This window comes from Eublepharis macularius, chromosome 4 (assembly GCF_028583425.1).
Source record: "Eublepharis macularius isolate TG4126 chromosome 4, MPM_Emac_v1.0, whole genome shotgun sequence".
Taxonomy (NCBI): Eukaryota; Metazoa; Chordata; class Lepidosauria; order Squamata; family Eublepharidae; genus Eublepharis; species Eublepharis macularius.
This window is the reverse complement of record NC_072793.1, coordinates 56591406-56611443: the sequence shown is the minus strand read 5'-3', so window position 1 is coordinate 56611443 and position 20038 is coordinate 56591406. Positions and strand designations below refer to the sequence as shown.

Genomic DNA, 20038 nt, shown 5'->3' with positions numbered 1-20038 from the left:
CTTTATAGAATTCAGTCACAGTTTTCCAGATTTATGTGGAGTAAAAGGAAACCTAGAATTAAGGCAAGTATAATTCAGTAGTCTTGGCAGAGAGGGGGAATTGCCTCCCTTAATATTCTGAAATAGTACTACTCTTCAAGATTCGTATCCATTGTCAGTTGGTTTAAGAAAGAGGAACCAAGAATAATTTGGGGAATAGAGCAACAAGGAACTGAAGTACCATTGCATATATGGATACAGAGGGATAGATATACCTGAAGAGAGAAAGAGAGTAATAAAATGTATATGTCCCTCATACAAGTATGGGAGAAGTATGAGAATTTGTTAGATTTGAAATGTTCAGTTGGTGTACCAGTACTATCAGGTAAAGAATTGGTTAATGCTTTTGATTGGGGTATATTTCATGGGTGGATAAGAGCAGGATTGATAAAAATTTTAGATTTTGTAACTGGCAACAAAGCTTGTTGTGGGAAAAAATACAATAGGCTCTAGAAAGAGCAGGACAGAGGGGCCAGGTGATGCCCTCTCTGCAGCATCCCAATCAGGCGGGGAAGGGCAGGGCAGCCAGGCCAAGCATTACTCCCTCCACAGCATCCCGATCAGGCCAGGGGAGGGGAGGGTGGCCGGGGCAGGCATTTCTCCCTTCCCTGCACCCCATCTGGGCAGGGGAAGGGCAGGGCAGCTGGGCTGAGCATGGCCCCCTCCCCTTGCCCCAGCTGGGAGGGAGGGCAGGGAGGCCAGGCCAGGCATGGTCCTCTCCTCCACACCCCATCTGGGCAGGGGGAGTGCAGGGAGGCCAGACTGGGCAGGGCCCCTCTCCCACACTTTGATCTCAGCGGGAGGAGGGCAGGATAGCCAGGGCAGGTATTGCCTCCTCCCCTGCACCCCAGTCAGGGTGGGGGAAGGCAGTGCTGCTGGGCCGGCCATCGCCGCCTCCCTTGTGCCCCATCTGAGTGGAGGATTGCTAGGCAGCTAGGCCAGGCATGGCCCCCTCCCCCACACCTGAATGTCAGTGGCAGAGGGCAGGGTGGCCAGGCATTGCCCCCTCCCCTGTACCACATCTGGGCAGGGGGAGCGCTGGGCAGCCAGGCCAGGCATTCCTGCCTCCGCTGCCAGCTCGGTCTGATTGGGGCTGGGAAGGGCAGCACAGGCACACCTGGCCTTCCTGTCGCCTGCTCCTGTGCCATGTTAAAAGGTGAGTCATCGCCAATATGGCTCACCTTTTATATAGCAGTAGATGTCAGAAGCAAGCAGAGAATCTGCTGCATATGTGGTGGTCCTGTCCAGTGGCCACACAATATTGGAAGAATATATTAAGATTTTAGAGAGATCATTGAGAAAAAATATATTTTATCTTAAATTTCCCTTTGGGGAATTTTCCAAAATAATCGGAAATGGAACAAAATTCTTGAATAGTATTTACTAGCTGGAGATTGCAAGGTATTGGGACTGAAATGGACGGTGGCGATTCTCCCCCATCCAGTAGTATGGTTGCAGAAAGTTTGGTTTACTATGATCATGTATGGGCAAAAGGACTCCCAACAGAGGTTAAAGAGGAAATTTTGGAGTTAATGTAACTCAAATTTATAAAAGCCAGTATGAGAAAAGATGTCATAGATATGTAGAAGATATGTTGAAATTTGAATGTATGGGATTTTGTAGTGGTCTTATCTCTTTCTTCTGGAAATTGGAAGGTAGTATGGGTGATTTGGAGCTTGACTGTTCCTGTAAAAAAAAAGCTGTAATGTGATGGTATATTCATATGTCATAAGTTTAATTGTTTATAAAGTATGTAATAACAAAAAAAAATATTTTTAAAAAGGCACACACATTCACAACACACTGTGAGGTGAGATTCAAAGTATTAGAGAGCACGTGGACGCACTTCAATTACTGATCCAAACTGAAGTGTAAATCATGTCTAAAAATCATTAGATTATCCTGACATCTTATTCACACAGACACAAAACACCAATAGATTCAAAAATTAGTAATCCAGGTAAAACAGAAAATTAGGGGCCCTTTAACTCTATGATTGTCCGGCCCATACTACCTAAGATGAACCAATCTGTATCAAAATACCTCATTTGCAACTGTGGCCTCAACAGCAGATACATAAATCTGTGGATTAGAGCCACATTGATAGAAAGGAGACTTATCTAATCTGGAGGGAATCCTGGGGAACCCTCAGGTTTGCAGAAAAATCTGAAACTTTCACAAAAAAGAAGGTGTGGGGGAAGTAGATCGCAAGCCTTCTCCATGCACACATGGAAATAATGGTGCTGGAGGCAGGCCAGTCTAGGAGGACAACTGGGAGTCTCTGCCATACCACCAGATTTCTTTCCTCCACTGCTGACTTTCCCAGGTGGAGGCAGCTAGGTGGGTGATAAGGAGACTGGGCCTCCGCACCCACTCATCCACCACCAGTGCCATCACCTTGGTCTTGGTGGTCAGCGGCTGAGGGGAAAGTTTGGGGAGGGTGGCTGAGGTGGTGGCACTGGTAGTGGTGGGTGGGTAAGATGGAGTCTCCTTGCTCACCTACTTCCAGTGCCTTCACCTCAGCTGTCCTCCTCAGACTTTGCTGTTAGCTGCTGACTGACTCGGTGACAGTGCTACAGGTGGGAAGGTGAGCAATGAGAAGAGGGGGAGGGGTGAGCACAGATCAGAATAAGGAAAGAGGGCACAGCAGGAGGGTAAAGAGTGAAGACCAGTGTTGAGGATTAGGGAAAAGAAGAAGTATGATGTGGGTGGGAAAAGATGGGAGAAGGAGGTGGCAGTGAGAGCAAAAGTGGGGAGAGAAGGGTGGCAAAGTGTGTGTGTCAGAAGTGAGAGGACAGCAGGGACTAGTGAGGGAATTTTCACATGAGTTTCTCAGGAGTCCCTGCTTGTATTAAATCTTTATTTATAGTACTAATATTACCTCTTTTTGCCCAGTCAGGACCACCATAATTAGACAGCTCTCCAGTCTTTTCCCTGTGGTCTCCTGTGATCCACACTTTCTCTGGCCACAAAGCATATCCACATGAAGAGCTTGTCTCTGCCTTGTCTTTCTCTTGATCCCTTTCCTTCTTTCTATGTCTAGTCTTTGTTGTTGAAGGAGGAGCAGTCTGGAAGTTAAAAAGTTAGCACTAGATTTAAATAAGCTGTTGACATCTAAAGTTCAGAGGTACATGAAAGTACAATCTCCGGAATACTTAACATTTGCTAACCCAGTGAAGTAATAGATGTTTCTCTTTTTTTCTGGTTTGGATGATATGCTTATTATTTTCCAGCTGTAGAGTAACATCCATCTGGGAGGTTTAAAATGTGGTTTATAGGCTGAAACACATTCAACCCTGTCCAAAACTTAGTGTCTAAGATTTTGAGAGACTGCCCAGTTTTCCACAGAGATGTGCTCCCCCTGCTCTGAGACCTTGAATGCCAAGTTCCAGCCTAAAGCACATTTTTTATGGTTGAGTAATAAATCTCTGAAGATAGGGTTTATAATGAAAATGCTGACACAACTTTAACAACTGTAATTTTTTAAAAAGTATAGTAGCCCATATTTGCTGTTAGTTGAGTACCTCAAAACCATTGTCTTTTGAAGAATGAGTTGCCATGCACAGACAGGGAAGTAATATTAACCCATAGCTGGCTGTCATATTTTGATCAGGGAAACCAATTTTCTAATATAATATTTAAAAGGGAGTTGTGACAGAATGCAGTGTAAAGAAAGTTTTCCACACTCAGAGATGGAAGGAGATAATAACTGCCTGAAGTCTGCTCCTCCCTTTCTCTGATTGGCTAGTCAAAATCAGCTTCAGGATGACAGGATTTTGAATACATTTGGGAGTTGAGTGTGTAAGAGAGTCTGACAAGGAAGGTCAGACAGGTACCTCTGAAGTTAGGGAAAGATATAAGTTGGCCTGTAACATTTTTGTTCTGAGGAATATTCTAGTAAAGAAGTATCCAGGCTGAAACCCATTTACACAGCCAATATAAAACGGTGTGTGTTTTTGGCAACGAGTGAGTGGGTAGTAAGTGGAGACTCCCATTCAAGCCAAGTGGATAGGATTATGTCTTCTTAGGTGTAGAAGAATAATTCCTGCCCAGTGTTTAAAAAGGGTCTTTGGCTCTAAGGAAGACCCAGGGCCTGTTGTAAAGGGAGAACTGTGTTGAACTTAACTTCTGAAAACCTGAGTTTAAAAGGGGAACTCTGAAGAAACACTGTTACTGAAACCAAAGTATTTAACCAAACACTATTAAGAACTAAGAACATAAAACTAAGCTAAAAGGAAACTGTTTTGCCATTTTCATACAAAGAAGAGAGCTCCTACTTTTCCCCTCTCAAGTTTCTGGGCTGGGCAAAAAAAAGCCAAAAAATCCTTGCTTATCAATGTGGGACAAAAAGAATTTACAACCATAAACAGAGACACTGCTTGGGGCTGCTCAACCACAGCAAGAAAACTTGGGTTTTGGTGGGAAAATCTGCCTCAGTGGGGAGTGAAGGGAAGTCTGTCATAGGAGTCATGTTAAGAAAAGGAAAAAATGGAGTGAGTATCCCTACATATGATTTTTCAGCTATTTGCTTTTAAAGAATTGGGAATTTCATCCACATCTTTTCACTGTTGGAGATACCTGTTTTAAATGATGTTTTAAAATTCCATTCTTTCAAGTGATGGCTTAGTAATGGCATGTCTCCTGACCCAACCAGCCAACTTAGCAAGAGCTTCCAAAGTGCCTTCAGTACATTATCGCACTAAGTAGCACTATTGATCTGCAATAGGAAACCATATGGAATGAGATGCTTCTGAAGCAAGCCACCAGTATTTGGTAAAAATATTAACAATGCTTCAGTTACATAGACATGCATAAACTACATGAGCAGCCTTGTGCCAACTCAAGTTTTTACCTGCCAAAGTTTCGCCTGGCCTTTCTTTGTGTATTGAAGAAAGAAATTCTGTTAATACAATGGATTCTGTTGATAGCTAATACACCAGTGCGGTGTAGTAGCTAGCATATCAGACTAGGATCTAGAAGACTCAGGTTCAAATCCCCACTCTGCTGTGAAACTTGCTGGATAACCTTGTGCCAGTCACTGTCTGTCAGCCTAACCTTCCTCACAGGGTTGTTGTGAAGATAAACTGGAGGAGGGGAGAATGGTGTATACTTCCCTGAGTTCTCTAGAACACAAGTCAGCTAAAAATGTATGAAACACCACTTCAATCAGCTACGGGTAGAATGCCACGGTGGTGCATTGTGCCAAAGGCCAACATTTCGTGCCAACTGACTAGAGTGGTAGAATACAATCCTATGTCATCCAGATATATGACCTGTGTCACATTATTTTTTGTTCTCTTTGTTGTACACTTCTTGCATCTTCACTGTTTTCTGTTTTATCTTTTTCTGATTATCTTGTTTCAGATGTGAATGCTTACCTGGCTATAGTGGCAAACATTGTGAAACTGATGATGATGACTGTGTGGGACACAAATGTCGGCATGGCGCATTGTGTGTGGATGCTGTCAATGGGTATACTTGTATTTGCCCTCAAGGGTTCAGGTAAGTAAACTGTCATGAGTCTTCAGGTCCATGGAAAACCTTTTCATAGTTCACTAGCTCTATTGACAAGAGTAGTTTTAGTTAACAATCCACAAACAAGGCCATTTTGTATGTGCATACTGTTGCTTTTAGTCATATCTGGCCTTTGTTCAAGTACAACAAGGCAAAAACAGTGTATAGGAATTGATTCATTTAAAATATGAAGAAGTATCATTGCTAGCAAGGGTTGCAGTTTATATATTGCAGAAGACAACCTAAATTATACTATTGTTAAGATATTTATTGTGCATATTATTTATTTATTTGTTGCAGTAGAAGAGGGCTTATAGAATGAGGATTTCATGTTAACCAAAAGCCGTAAAGCTCAAGGATGCCTTTTGGAATTAAGAACAGTACACTTTGTAAATAAAATAGGCAGTGCCATAGTAAGGACATAGAGTCCATAATCTGGGTGCTTTTTAGTGCATAGGATACACAGTTTTATTCTTTTTAAAACAGAGTCAGTGGCATAATATGTTTTCTCAGCAGAAAATTCATTATATTAATTTCTTTTTATTTACATCTTCAGTGTTCTTGTTATATTGGTTGCAGGGCGGTTCATTAACTTTATGGGATCCACAGATATTAAGATTAGCAAGGGCAAAATGCTATTTGGATTTTTTTTAACATATTCAGAAAATACTGTTTTAGAGTAAAGACACATATAACATTTTAAGTGCAGTGAAGTGATTTACATACCAGAAAACACTTTTGAGGTGCGTATGGACATATCTATCAGCGTCTGTGTTTTGTGTGTGTGTGTGCTTCCAAACAAATTTGCCATCTTTTTAAGTTCTGCCCCTCAAATAATGCAAGTACTTGATCAAAACTAATGTTAATTTCCTCTTCCTTTTTGTGTCCTTCCTCCCAAATACCCCACATAGGTTGTCCATCTTTTCTTCTAGTGTTCTAAATCTGTATTTCTGATTAAACTTTGGTGTTTAATTTGTTTGATTTTAATTGGAATCAATAATTTTAAACTTTTAAAATTGCTTGAAAAAATTGAGGAGGGGAGGTAATTCACAATTGTTACAAAGACCAGCAAATCAGCACCATGTGTAACACCTTCAAAGAAAATCCAGTCCCCTGCCATTAAGTCAGGAACATTTCTTGTTCTTGGTTGGAAGGGGAAATAACAGGACATTGGGCAGTTATGCACAACTAAGGGTCCCATGCTACCATCTGTGGCCCCACTCCTTTCACTGGCTGTGGAGCAGGAGAGGGTCATTTCTTTGATTTGTGCCAGACATTTAAACAGGAATAATCAGAATCGGCTTGTCACAAAGAACAGCCAAGCAGGACTGTACACAGCCCTTTCATGGAAAAATTGTGTTTCCCTTTGCTCCATCTAGGATGAGTATATGTCTTCCCTCAAACATACTGACCACACTTTTGCAGTGAGCTCATCATTCAAATGCTTACTTTCAGGACAACAAATATGTCTTCAGAACATTTCCACATTATTGTGTTTTTTGTTGTGTCAGTCTTCGATCTTGAACTATATCAAAAGTCCATAACAAATGCAAGGCTATGGCAAGCATAGAAACTGACTGGAAAATATTCAGGTCACACTGTTCAGCATTCCTGCCTCACTATCCCACTCCTCGTCCCTAAATCTTGAGATTCTGATTGCCATCTTTCTGCTTTGCTTTTGCTATACAAGATCTCCATGGCTATGTCTGACTATTTCAAGTCTCTGATTCTGACAACTGCCAGTAGACCTGTCTTCTGAAAATCTAACTGTATGTCAGAGATAAGAGCACTTCACTAAATGGATTCCCTAATCATTGCCTGGGGGTTAGCTATTGCTTCCTTCCAGACAAATCTTTTCTGTATTTGAAATGAAACACACAGCAAGATAGCAATAGAACCCAGAAAATACTGGCTCTGAGAAAATAGAAAAGTGGGAGCATTTGTGAGCCTTTTTCCTGGGCACTGAAACCACCAGCAATTTTCTGACTCCCTAGTTTCATCATTTCTTTCCTTTTGTTCTGACCGTGTACTTCTGTTGCATTACTTTGCTTTCAGCATTTTCAAGAACGTATTGATTCTTACAGTGATATAAGGTCATAGTTTCAAAAGCTCAGTGCTTCCAAAAGATAAGATAAGCAACTGAATTTCATTGTCTAGCCTGTCTGTTTGGTTTCATTTTTAAATCTTCTCATGATACAATGCTGGTTACACAGAAAAGGACCAATGGATACATATGTCTAAGTTCCTAAACTACCTATGTTCCTAAAAGCATCTATTTGATGGTGGTATGTTATTGGAAATTGAAAGTCTGATGTGATAAGCAAAATCATGTGGAGTAAACAAACTATGGGCTCTGGTGCAGTATAGATCAGTTTCCGTTATTGCAGTGGGTGTTGACAGGGTCCTGGGATCTGTGAAGGCCACTGCTTGTGCGTTAGACTCTTGCCTGTGCTAAGCGCTTAAGAGACCAATCCTAAGCAGGTCTACTCAGAATCTTACTGACCTCTGTTCAGTGAGACTTACTTCCAGGAAAGTATTCTTAGGATTACACTGTAAAGCATGTAAAGATCACATCAAAGAGTCTCTAATGTCCATTATAAATCAATCAGGACATCCTTCCTTGTGCCCTAAAACTGGCAGTCATTTGTCCATTACTTAAAAAATCATCTCTAGAGAAAAATATTTTATTTTTTAATTTACTTCATTTATATTTCACCTTTCTCTCCAATGAGGATTCAAAAAAGTTAACATAGTTCTCCTAGTCTCCATTTTAATCTCACTCACAACAACCTTGTGAGTTAGGTTAGGCTGAGAGTATGTGACTGGCCCAAGGTCAGCCAGTGAGCTTCTAATGCAAAGTGTGGATTCAAATCTGGGTCTCTCAGATCGTAGTCCAGTGCTCCAATCGCTATACCAGACTGGCTCTTCATGATGTGGCCTATTATCACCCAGTCTCTTAATTTGCGCTTTCTGGGCAAAATAATTTTTAAAAAATGGTTGCAGAGTAGTTCCAGGCCTTCCTGGATAAATCATTTACCTATGACTCAGCCTTGTTTAACCTGGGCTGCAGGGCTGAGATGGTGCTGGCGGCCCTTGTAGTTGACCTCTAAATCTAGGTAAAGGTTCTGCCTGTCTGCTGCTTTTAGTAGACTTATCAGCAGCCTTTGATATGGTGGATCATGCCATCCCATTGAGAATGCTGGAGATAAAAGTAGGGTTTATGGGATATGCTTCCGATTGGTTTCAAATAGTTCTTTGTGGCAGGACTCAGAAGGTTGCTGTTGGAGACAAGTTTTCTAGGATGTGGGATTCCACACCACATTGCTTGAATTTCCCATTGATTTCTCAGATCTTGTGGAACAGATCTCTTGTTCTTTCTTTTTTGTTGTTGTTTTCTATTTCTTTGCACTAGTACTATAATAGATTTCTTTGTCTCTATGTGCAAGTCACTAAAAAGCTGCATTTAGAATCCTGACTATTTCTGTCACTGTTTGCTTTTGCTTGTCATCTATCTTTAGCAATTTTGAGAGTTTTCTCAGTCATCCATTTAGGCTTCTCCTTTATTTTGGCTACAGGAATAGTCTTTGTACATTCTTCCTTGATAATATCTCTGATTTCAGCATCTAGTTCTTCAGGTTTGTAATCAATTAAATTTGGTATTGCAAATCTGTTCTTTACATGCTCTTTAAATTCTTCAGGAATATTATTTAGATTGTATTCTGGCACTATGATTCTTTCAGTGTTTCTTTTCAACTTTATTCTAATTTTTGATATTAGCAACTCATGATCTGTATCACAATCAGCTCCTGGTCTTGTTTTAGCAAAGGGAGTAGAGCTTCTCCATATTCTTCTTCCAATTGTGTAATCTTTTGAGTTCCTGTATTGGTCACCTTTGATTTCCACATATTCAATTGTCTTTTTGTCTGGAGTAAGTGTTAACAATGAACAGATTGTTAGCTTCACAAAATTCTATGAGTCACACTCCTGCTTCATTTTGAGATCCTAGTCCAAATTTCCCAACAATGTTTGATTCTGCTTTGTGTCCTACTTTTACATTCCAGTCACCTATAATTATCAGTATATTGTGTTTAGGAGTATGATCAATTTCTTCTTAAACACTTGCATAAAAGTTTTCAATTAGAGCTGATGTTTACGGAGAAGGAATAATTGAAAATAAGGGTACAAAAGATGAATATAGGAGAGAAACATTGAAAAAACACATGGAGGCATGGCAAAGTAAACTGCTGCATGGTCAATGCATGGAGAATATTGAGGGTAAAATGGACAAGAGTAACAACTGGAAATGGCTAAGGCAAAGGATATTGAAAAAGGACTTATTTTAGCCCCAGAATAGGCATTAAGAACAAGCTGTATTTGTTTATTTATTTATGTCATTTATAGACCACCTTTCTCACTGAGACTCAAGGCGGATTACACAGGATGAGATAGAATAGAATCATAGAATCATAGAGTTGGAAGGGGACATACAGACCATCTAGTCCAACCCCCTGCCTAGTGCAGGATCGGCCTAAAGCATCTCTGACAAATATTCATCCAGCCTCTTCTTGAAAACTTTCAGTGAAGGGGAGCTCACCACCTCCCTAAGCAGCTGATTCCACTTTTGAACTACTCTGACGGTGAAAAAGTTCTTCCTAATATCCAGCCGGTACCTTTGTGCATGTAATTTAAGCCCATTGTTTCTCGTCCTACCCTCTGCTGCCAACTGGAACAGCTCCCTGCCCTCCTCCAAACGACAGCCTTTCAAATACTTAAAGAGAGCAATCATGTCCCCCCTCAATCTCCTCCAAACTAAACATTCCCAAGGTCCTCAGCCTTTCCTTGTAGGGCTCAGTCTCCAGACCCCTGATCATCCTTGTCACCCTCCTCTGCACCCTCTCGATTTTGTCCACATCCTTTTGATGTGAGGCCTCCAGAACTGCACACAATACTCCAGGTGTGGCCTTACCAAGACAGTATAGAGAGGGGCTATGACCTCTTGCGATTTCAACACTATGGCCCCTTTGATACAACCCAGGACTGAATTGGCCTTTTTTGCCACTGCATCATACTGACTGCTCATATTTAGTTTACAGTCCACTCTTACCCCAAGATTAGCAGAGTTAGTATCAAGAACATTTCCATAAACAATGCCATAGGGTAAATATCTGAAGAAGTGATCTGTGGCTCGCGAAAGCTCATACTCTACCACTAATTTTGTTAGTTTTATAGGTGCTACTGGACTCTTGCTCTTTTCCATAGGATAAATAGATACAAGTTTACAAAGACATAGCATTAGCAGGAATCCATTACAACATATGGTTCCTAACTCATTAGTGAAACATCTGAGACCCTCTCCCTACAATACAGCCCTCCTATCTGAGTAAAAAGCTTTTTTGAATAATTGGGTTTTGCATCATTTGCGGAAAGTTAAGTGAGTGGGGGCTCTCCTGATCTTGTCAGACAGGCTGTTCCACAGAGTAGGAGCCACCTCAGAGAAACCCCATGTATGGACTGCTGTTGATTTTGTCCATGTGCAGAGTGGCACCTGCAGGAGATCTTGTTTGGATGAATAAAGCTGCCGTGAAGAAGCATAGGGAGGGAGGCGGTCCCATAGGTATACAAGAGCAAGGCCTTGATGAACATTGTAAGTGATAACCAATACCTTGAACTGAGCACATAAGTAGCCAGTGGAGTGACTGCAGGATGGGAGTGATGTTCATGCTCCTGCTCGATCCTAATAACAGTCAAGCCGCAGCATTTTGCACCAATTAGAGTCTCCTAGTTAATTTAAATGGGAGACCTATGTATAGTGCATTATAATAGTCAAGTTTTGATGTTACCATAGCATGTATCCAGGTGGCCAGGTCAGCCAGGTTGAGGTAATAAGCCACCTTCCAGGCTAGGGAGAGGTTGTAGAAAGCATTTTTTGAAGCTGCCTTAACTTGCTTTTCTAGTAGTAGTGCTGGATCTAGTATAACCCCTAGGCTCTAGTCTTAAGCAAGTCTGTAAGAGTCAGACAAACTCTATCAAAAGTGGGAAGTACAATGTCCTTCAGGATTTCTGCCTTCCCAACAAGCATCACTTCTGTCTTGTCTGGATTCAGTTTCAATCTGTTCATTTTCAGCTATTTCACCACAGCTGTCAGGCAACAATCCAAGACTTCTACTGAATCTTGTGGGGACCTGGATAGCAAGATATAGAGTTGAGTGTCATCTGCATATTGATGACATCCAACTCCATAGCTGCAAATGAGTTATGTAGAGGTTAAATAACGTGGGAGATAAGATTGTGCCCTGTGGAACCCCACAAGATAGCACCCATTTCTGGAGATAGATGATCTCTGACAGCAACCCTTTGAGTCCGTTCCATGAGAAATGATTTAAACCAGTTCAAGATGCATCCTTTGATGCCTGCTTCTGTCTCTAAATACCTCAACAGGATGGCACGGTCTACTGTGTCAAAGGCTGCAAAAAGATCCATGAGCAGCAATAAGGTGTCATGGCCTTTGTCTATGTCCAGACGGAGATCATCCACTAATGCTACTAGTGCAGTCTCTGTCCTATTTCCAGACTATAAAGGGTCCAGAACACTAGAGTTATCCAAGAAAGTCTGGAGTTGGTCAACTATTGCTATTTCAATCACTTTGCCCAGAAAGGGCAGGTTAGAGACTGGGCAACTGGCCACATAATTTTTGTCTAGGAATGGTTTCTTAATTCGTGGATGGATAACCACCTGCTTGAGCAGCCAGGGGAAGATGCCCCGAGTTAGCAATTGATTTACAATAGATCTCAGTGGTTCACTTGTGTGGTCCTTACTTGATTTTAACAGTCAAGATGGGCAAGGATCGAGCAAAAATTGAAAAGACTATGAATGATAGCAAGCATAGATTTTGTAACAAAGTGGAAATAGTTGACCTTGTCATCATTGGATGCAGTAAAATAACACAACTAACTATAAAAACCTCCATAAAAAGTAGCTGTATTGGAATTTATGCAAAAAGTATGAACTACTGTCCGTGAAATATTGGTGGGAACATAAGCCTGAGAAAGTTAAGATCTTGTGGGATTTCAGAATTCAAACAGATAAGAAGTCAGAACATAATACTCTGGGTATTTCTGTGATTGAAAGTAACGGTGCAATCAGTGCAAACAGTTATTTCAATGGGCTTAGACTGGAGTACCTTTTTAGGATTGTGCTGTAAAATGGTCAAACTGATCAATGTGGCAAACCCAGGTGACCGTTGAATTGAAGAAAAAGAGTGAAAAGATAACAAAATATCAGGATCTAAGATTTGAAGTTCACCATCTCTGGGAGAAACATACAGTGGTTATTCTGGTACTGGTAGGACTGCTAGGTGCCATTCCAAAAGGACTAACATAATATCTAGGTGATATCAGCATAGACAGGATAACAGTTGAACAGTTCCAAAAACAGCTGCACTACTTGGAACTGCCACGTACTAAGGGGACACCTCACTGACTTTTAGATTCTTGGATGAAATCCAGGTAAAAAAATTCCAAACATCTGGTATAGTGTGATATCATCATCATCATCATCATCAATGTGCAATTACATGTAAAGTTACCCCTTATCTACTTGTCTCTACTCTTCCTTTCCCTGCTTTCCTAAAGCATCCTATCCCTGCCAAACAAACAAAAAAGCCTTCTTGAAAAATAACCAATACAGCAATGAAAGTAAGCTGTGTAAACTTAGATATATAAAGAAGTTTACATAGCTTAATGGGAAGACCTGGATGCAGATGGCTGCACAGGTATGAATCTTACTGGATGATCTTAAACAAGTCCCTATTTTTCAGGCCAACCTATCTCTCAGCGTAATCATTATAATAAAATGGATACTTCATATATTCCAGCCTGAATTCCTTGGAAAAGGGTGGGTTAACTTCAGTGAGTGCATAAAAAGCATGAGTTACAATGCTGGGCAGAAGTTCCTTGCATTCCTTTTACTGTAATGAAGGCGTTTTCCACGGTACACTTTTTTACCCTTTAGGCAGTGCAGTTTAAACTGAAGATTAAAATTCAGCTAACAGAATCCTTCTAGTTATTATTCTTCACATGAATTTGGCCTTCTGTGTTTTCCTGGCAGGCTTCTCAGTTGGGAATTTGGAAGCTTTTTGTTTGTTTGTTTTTGTAAAGACAGCAACTGCAAACATTGTGAACACCACAGAGTTGAGTTCTATGGTATGTGTTCATGTAAAATCAATTTCAATCAATTTATAAGAGGGTGCAGTGGCACAAGACTTGGGCATTAACTGTGTTACTATTTCAAAGCCCAAGCCCCAGTAAAAGAGGTAGTGCTTAGGGTCACCTATGGAGATGGAAATAGGGACTGTTGAACTAAACTGAAGTGAGTAATAACAACTAGAGATGGGCACGAACCAGAAAAGAAACGAACCATGTGGCTAGTTGTTGTGGATTTTCCGGGCTGTATAGCCGTGGTCTTGGCATTGTAGTTCCTGACGTTTCGCCAGTAGCTGTGACTGGCATCTTCAGAGGTGTAGCACCAAAAGACAGAGATCTCTCAGTGTGGAGAAGATGTTGGCAGGTAATTTATATCTACTCAGGAAGGTGGGGTTGGGCTGAGTCATCCTGTAAGAGTTTCCCAGGGTGTTGAATGCTAATGGAGGGAGGCTTCACTGTATCCTGAGGAGGTTCTTTTGCATATGGATTGGTGCTTGATATGCTAATCTTCTCTGCAGGGCTATTGTAGGATGTAGAGTATTTCGTTAGCTTGGTGTTTTTCAGGACTGGAAACCATGCTCTATTCATTCTTAAAGTCTCTTCTTTCCTGTTGAAATTGTGCTTATGCTTATGAATTTCAATGGCTTCCCTGTGCAATCTGACGAAGTAGTTGGAAGTGTTGTCCAGTATTTTAGTGTCCTGGAATAGGATACTATGTCCTGTTTGAGTTAGGCTATGTTCTGCCACCACTGATTTTTCGGGATGGCCAAGTCTGCAGTGTCTTTCATGTTCTTTTATTCTTGTCTGGATGCTACACTGTGTGGTCCCGATGTAAACTTGTCCACAGCTGCAGGGTATGCTGTATACTCCTGCAGAGGTGAGGGGCTCTACTGTCTTTTGCTGATCGTAGCAGCTGTTGTATTTTTCTGGTGGGTCTGAATACTGTTTGTAGGTTGTGCTTTTTCATAAGCTTTCCCATCTGATCCGTGATTCCTTTGATATATGGCAAAAACACTATTCCTGTAGGAGACTGTTTTTCCTTAGTTGTTTGATTTATCCTTGGTTTAATTGCTCTTCTGATTTCATTTCTGGAGTAGCCAGTTACTTGAAGTGGGTGGTTTAGATTATTAGTTTCCTTGTTGATAAAGTGAGGTTCACATATCCGTCTTGCATGGTCTACTAATGTTTTTATTATGCCTCTTTTCTGTTGAGGGTGGTGATTGGAGTTTTTGTGTAAGTACCGATCCGTGTGAGTTGGTTTCCTGTAGACCTTGTGACCTAACTGAAAGTTTGCTTTGCGGGTGACCAAGGTATCTAGAAATGGAAGTTTACCCTCGATTTCTTTCTCCATGGTGAATTGTATGTTCAGGTGGATATTGTTGAGGTGGTTTAAAAACTCCATCAGTTCTTCCTCATCTTGGCTCCAAATGATAAAGGTATCATCCACAAACCGGAACCAGACTGTAGGTTTGTGGGGTGCTGATTCTAGAGCTGTTTTTTCAAAATGTTCCATGTAGAAGTTTGCTATAACTGGGCTGAGAGGGCTTCCTATGGCCACCCCATCCATCTGTTCATAGAATTCATTATCCCATTGAAAGTAACTGGTTGTCAGACAATGGTGGAATAAGGCTGTTACATCCTCTGGAAAAATCTGATTAATAAGTGCGATTGTGTCTTTTACCGGAACCTTAGTAAACAGGGATACAACATCAAAACCCACGAGTATGTCCTGTGGATTAAGTTTCAGAGAACTGATTTTGTTGATGAAATGTGCTGAATCTTTGATGTAAGACGTAGTTTTTCCGATGTGGTCCTGTAGAAGATTGGCCAGATGGCCCAGCTAATTCATATGTCAGTAAACCAATGGCACTCACGATGGGTCAGGAACTACAATGCCAAGACCACGGCTATACAGCCCAGAAAATCCACAATAACCGTCGTTCTTCAGCCATGAAAGCCTTCAACAATATATTGAATCATGTGGTTCGTGGTTCATCAAATTCCATGAACCACGAACTTTCATGAACTTGCCCCTGGTTTGTGATCCGATTCGTTAGGTTCATGAAAACGTCACATCCAGGTCAGAAAATCATCACTTCCGGGTCAGCAGAAGGTCTGTAGGAAGTCCATCTTCTATTGCCTAGGAAACTGATTGATTGGCACCAGGCTGTCTGCAGTGACGAACCAAAAAATGAACCAAACAAACCACCCTAAAGTTCTTGGTGGTTCATCAGAAATGGGATCTGACGAACCAGCCTGGTTTGTGCTTAATTTTGGTTCGTGATTTGGTTCATGCCCATCTCTAATAACAACCTCAGTTGAAGCCTGTGAAAGCATGGACTGATCTTCCAGTTAGTATGATATGTTGTTTCGTCTGTTGCATAGAACAGCAGATATATATGTCAAAAATTCTACAACATTTCCATCCACATAAGAAGAGTATGGGATTCGGTTTCGTTTTCTCCGCCATGTCGGACGCTCCTCTTCACTGGCTCGAGAGGAAGCGGCCGAGCACCCTGTCCGGGCGGCTGATCTGCGAAGATTAGCCCCCAAAACTCCCAGTGAGGGAGGCTGGGTCCGGGACGCTGCGGGAAGAGCCCCCTGGAATCAATGCGGGGGGTTAATTGCCCGTTTGTCCCTACGGAGGCCGGCGGACGTGCGCGGCGCCTCGAGTGCTGCCGGGCCATGAGAAACGGCAAAGAGCAGAACTAGGCGAGAGCCTACAAGTAAGCGAATTCCTTCTGTTATTACAAGCGTACGTGAAGGAGAGGTGAGATCTGAAGCTAAGAAGGCTCACTCTTCCCCTTTGCTGAGTCTCAAAATTTGATTGGCGCCCCCCCCCCCAAATGGCAACAAAAAAACAAAGTCCTGCCCTTGGCAAGTCAGTTTCGGCTGCCTTAAAGGGAGAATTGCTGGAGGAAATTGTACGGAGGGCGGTTGGTGACGCTGTAAAACCCTTTGTTGACAAGCTGAATGAAACAGATCAAAGGGTGGGCTTAATTGAGAGCGAAGTGAAAACCATCAAGGAAGCAGCGGGGGAGGCAGAGAAGTCTGCTCGGGAAAGTGCGTCACTCGTGAAGGCTACGAATAAAGAGCTTAAACTGGTGGAGAATCAGTTGATCGGGCTACAAGTGGAACGAACACAGACAATTTTGCGCCTCCAGAATGTGAAAGAGGAGGAAAACGAGGACTTACGGGGTCTTGTCTCGGAACTATTGGCAACACCCGCGAGGGCAACTAAAGAAGAAGTTAAAAGCGCCATTTTGGAAGCCCGTCGGGCTACTTCAAAGTATGCAATGAAGCGTCAGTTGCCGCGCGAGATCATCGATTTTTCATCTAAGAGGATCCGGGACACTATCCTATATAATTCATACAATGCGGATTTGGACTTCTTGGGCAACAAAATTAAGATATTGAAAGACGTCCCATTTCTAGTCCGGAAAAGACGTTTTAAGTATAAAAAGTTCGCAGCTCTTCTGAGAGAACGTGGAATAAAGTACAAATGGTTATTTCCGGAAGGAATCTGGTTCACCCATAAAGATCAAGCCTTTAAGATATTATCAGAAGATCAACTAAGGGATTTTGAGGACAGGAACCCAGAATTCCAGTGCACCAAGCAAGACGAAAAGGAGAAGTCTGAGGGGGAGGGGGAGGAAACGAGCACTGCGGCTGCAGTTGCGCAGAGAGAACTCTGTCCGGGACCCAGGAGGGGAAGAAAATTTTAACTTGAAATTAAATTGTAATTTGCATTTAGTAAGGTCAACCACTCCATCAATATAATATAAAGCTTTAACTTTTGAATAATGGCAGTATGAAGGGAAAACAGAAATGTAGTGTTTAGTGTTTAGTGTTTGTAGGGTACCTTCCCCTTTTTTCCACCCCTCCCTCCCTCTCTTTTTTTTCTCTCCTCTTTCCTATCCCTTGTGTTATTGTAGTCTTTTGTAGTTACTGTCCTGTAGGGTATGTATGTATGTAGTAGTTGTATGTTAGATATTGAAAATAAAAAATTGTATAAAAAAAAAAAGAAGAGTATGGAACCCGCATATAGTTCACTAACACTGCCTTGAACTTCTTGTAGGAGAGATGGGATAAAGGGGCTGCACAATATATGGACAAGAATTCATCTCACATGCTGGGTTACACTCAGGTTACTAGCATGAAAAAGGCCATGTAAGAATTGTGTCGGTTTTGGTGGGGAATTGGAGTCTGTCCAGATTGGTTGGCAGGGTTTATGGCTGTCACCTGTGAAGTCAGACTGCCACTTGTGAGGTTAGACTGCCGGGAGGGACCCCCTATACAAGTCCTTCACTCAGACCCCACGGCTTGAGATGATTGAAACTTTAAGGGGGGAACCATTTGCCTGGCTGGCCGGGTCCCAACCATGTGCTTGGATGGCTTGCACCTGGGGTAGTGGGGGCTCACCCAGACAGGTCAAGGTGGTGGTCCTGGGTGACCCCAGGGCTTGACCTGTACCACTAGTTAGACCCTTGCCATATTAACATTTTATGTTGTATTTTAATAGAAGTGGCCCTTTAGTACCCAAGCCTTGTGCCTGACTCTTTATTTCAATTGGGGGGGGGGGACAAACAGCACCAGTAAAGCAACAGGCATGGATGGATCAATTTTACATGTCCAGTTGCTTAAAGCTGTAACATTTTAAACCTCTACCCCTTGTGATTGTCTTGATTTTCCTTTGGGCTAGAAATCTGTAGGTATAATTTTGAGATCCTTTACAAGAAGAAAGGCAGAACCGACATTTTAAAAGTAAATAAATTCAGAAAAACCCATCCCCCCCTGTATTTAAATACAATTATTTATTTGTTTAAAACATTTATAGGCTACCTTTCTACCCAAAATAGGGTCCCCAAGGTGGCAAACATTAAAACACTAACAAACAATTTGAAACAACATTTTAAAACAATTTAAATTAAAAATAACATTCAAAATAATATTTTAAATAATCCAATAGATACATAACCATACAGCACAAAGAACAGGGAAGAGGGCCAATAACAGTTACTGGGTAAGCCAGACAAAATTAAAAGTCAAAAAAGGCAATAGAGACAGACAGATGACTCCCTTGGGAAGGAGTTCCAAAGTTTTGGTTCTATGACTGAGAAGGCCCTTTCTCAGGTTGCCACCTCTCTAGACTCATATGGCAGGGGCACCTGAAGCAGGGCCTCCAAAGACGAGTCTATGGGTTGATTCATATAGGAGAAAGCAGTCTTTAAGGTATACTGGTTCCAAGCCATATAGGGCTTTAAAGGTCAATACCAGCACCTTGAATTGAGCCCAGAAGCAAATTGTGAGCCAGTGCAGATGGCCTCTATCATCCACTCCAGTCAGCTTTTTGACAGCAGCATTCTGTACCAACTGTAGCTTTTGGACAGTCTTCATGGCAGTCCCACGTACAGCACATTACAGTACTCTAATCTAGATCTCACCAGGGCATGTACTACAGTGACAAGATCTTTCCTGCTCATGAAGGGCCACAACTGGCTCACCAGCTGAAACTAGTGAAAGGCACTCCTTGCAACAAGAGACCTAGATCCAAGAGCATCCCCAAGCTACAAATCCACTCCTTTAGGAGGAGTACAATGCTATCTAAAATGGGATAACCCATTTTCTAGGTCAGACCTTCTTCCCACCAGAGGCACTTCTATCTTGTTGGGTTGAAATTTCAGCTTGTTAGCCCTCATCCTTTCTAAAACTGCGTCCAGGCACCTGTTCGCTGTTTCCACAGCTTTCTTGGGATCTGTTGGTAGTGCAAGAGAGCTGAGTGTCATCTGCATATTGGTGGCAACTCAGTCCAAATCTCTGGATGGTCTCTCCCATTGGCTTTACATGTTAAAAAGCATGGGGAACAAGATGGAACCTTGATGGACCCCAGAGGCCAAGTGGCAGAGCAGCAGTCCCTCCAGCACCACACTCTGAAACCTACCCTTGAAGTAAGACTGGAACCACTGCAAAACAGTGCCTCCCAGTCCCTATCCCAAAAGGTGGTTCAGAAGGGTACCTTGATCGATGAGCCAGCTCTTATTCCTCAGAGGAGGCCTGCTTTTATTTCTTAGAGGAGCAACTGGGCACTTGGTTGTCTCTTCGTGACAGAGTGCAATTGCTGTAAAATTCGCTACTAAACTCGTTCCACTAGAGGTTTCTTTCCTTAATTCTGGTCTATCAGTATAGTCATTTAGTTTATTTGGTTTATATACTGCCTTTCAATTAAAAAGTCCCCAAGGCTATTTACCACACAACAGAATCGCTGATATACACGACAAAATTTC

General features: G+C 42.0%; 1 protein-coding gene across 1 annotated transcript in view; it reads left to right on the top strand.

Annotated features, from left to right (window-relative positions):
- SLIT3 (slit guidance ligand 3) overlaps nucleotides 1-20038 on the top strand; it is a 633135-nt gene that overhangs the window by 564734 nt on the left and 48363 nt on the right. The window contains exon 30 of the mRNA XM_054977013.1: nucleotides 5404-5541. Within this exon, the coding sequence (XP_054832988.1) occupies nucleotides 5404-5541 (138 nt within the window). The remainder of the gene's footprint in view (nucleotides 1-5403; nucleotides 5542-20038) is intronic.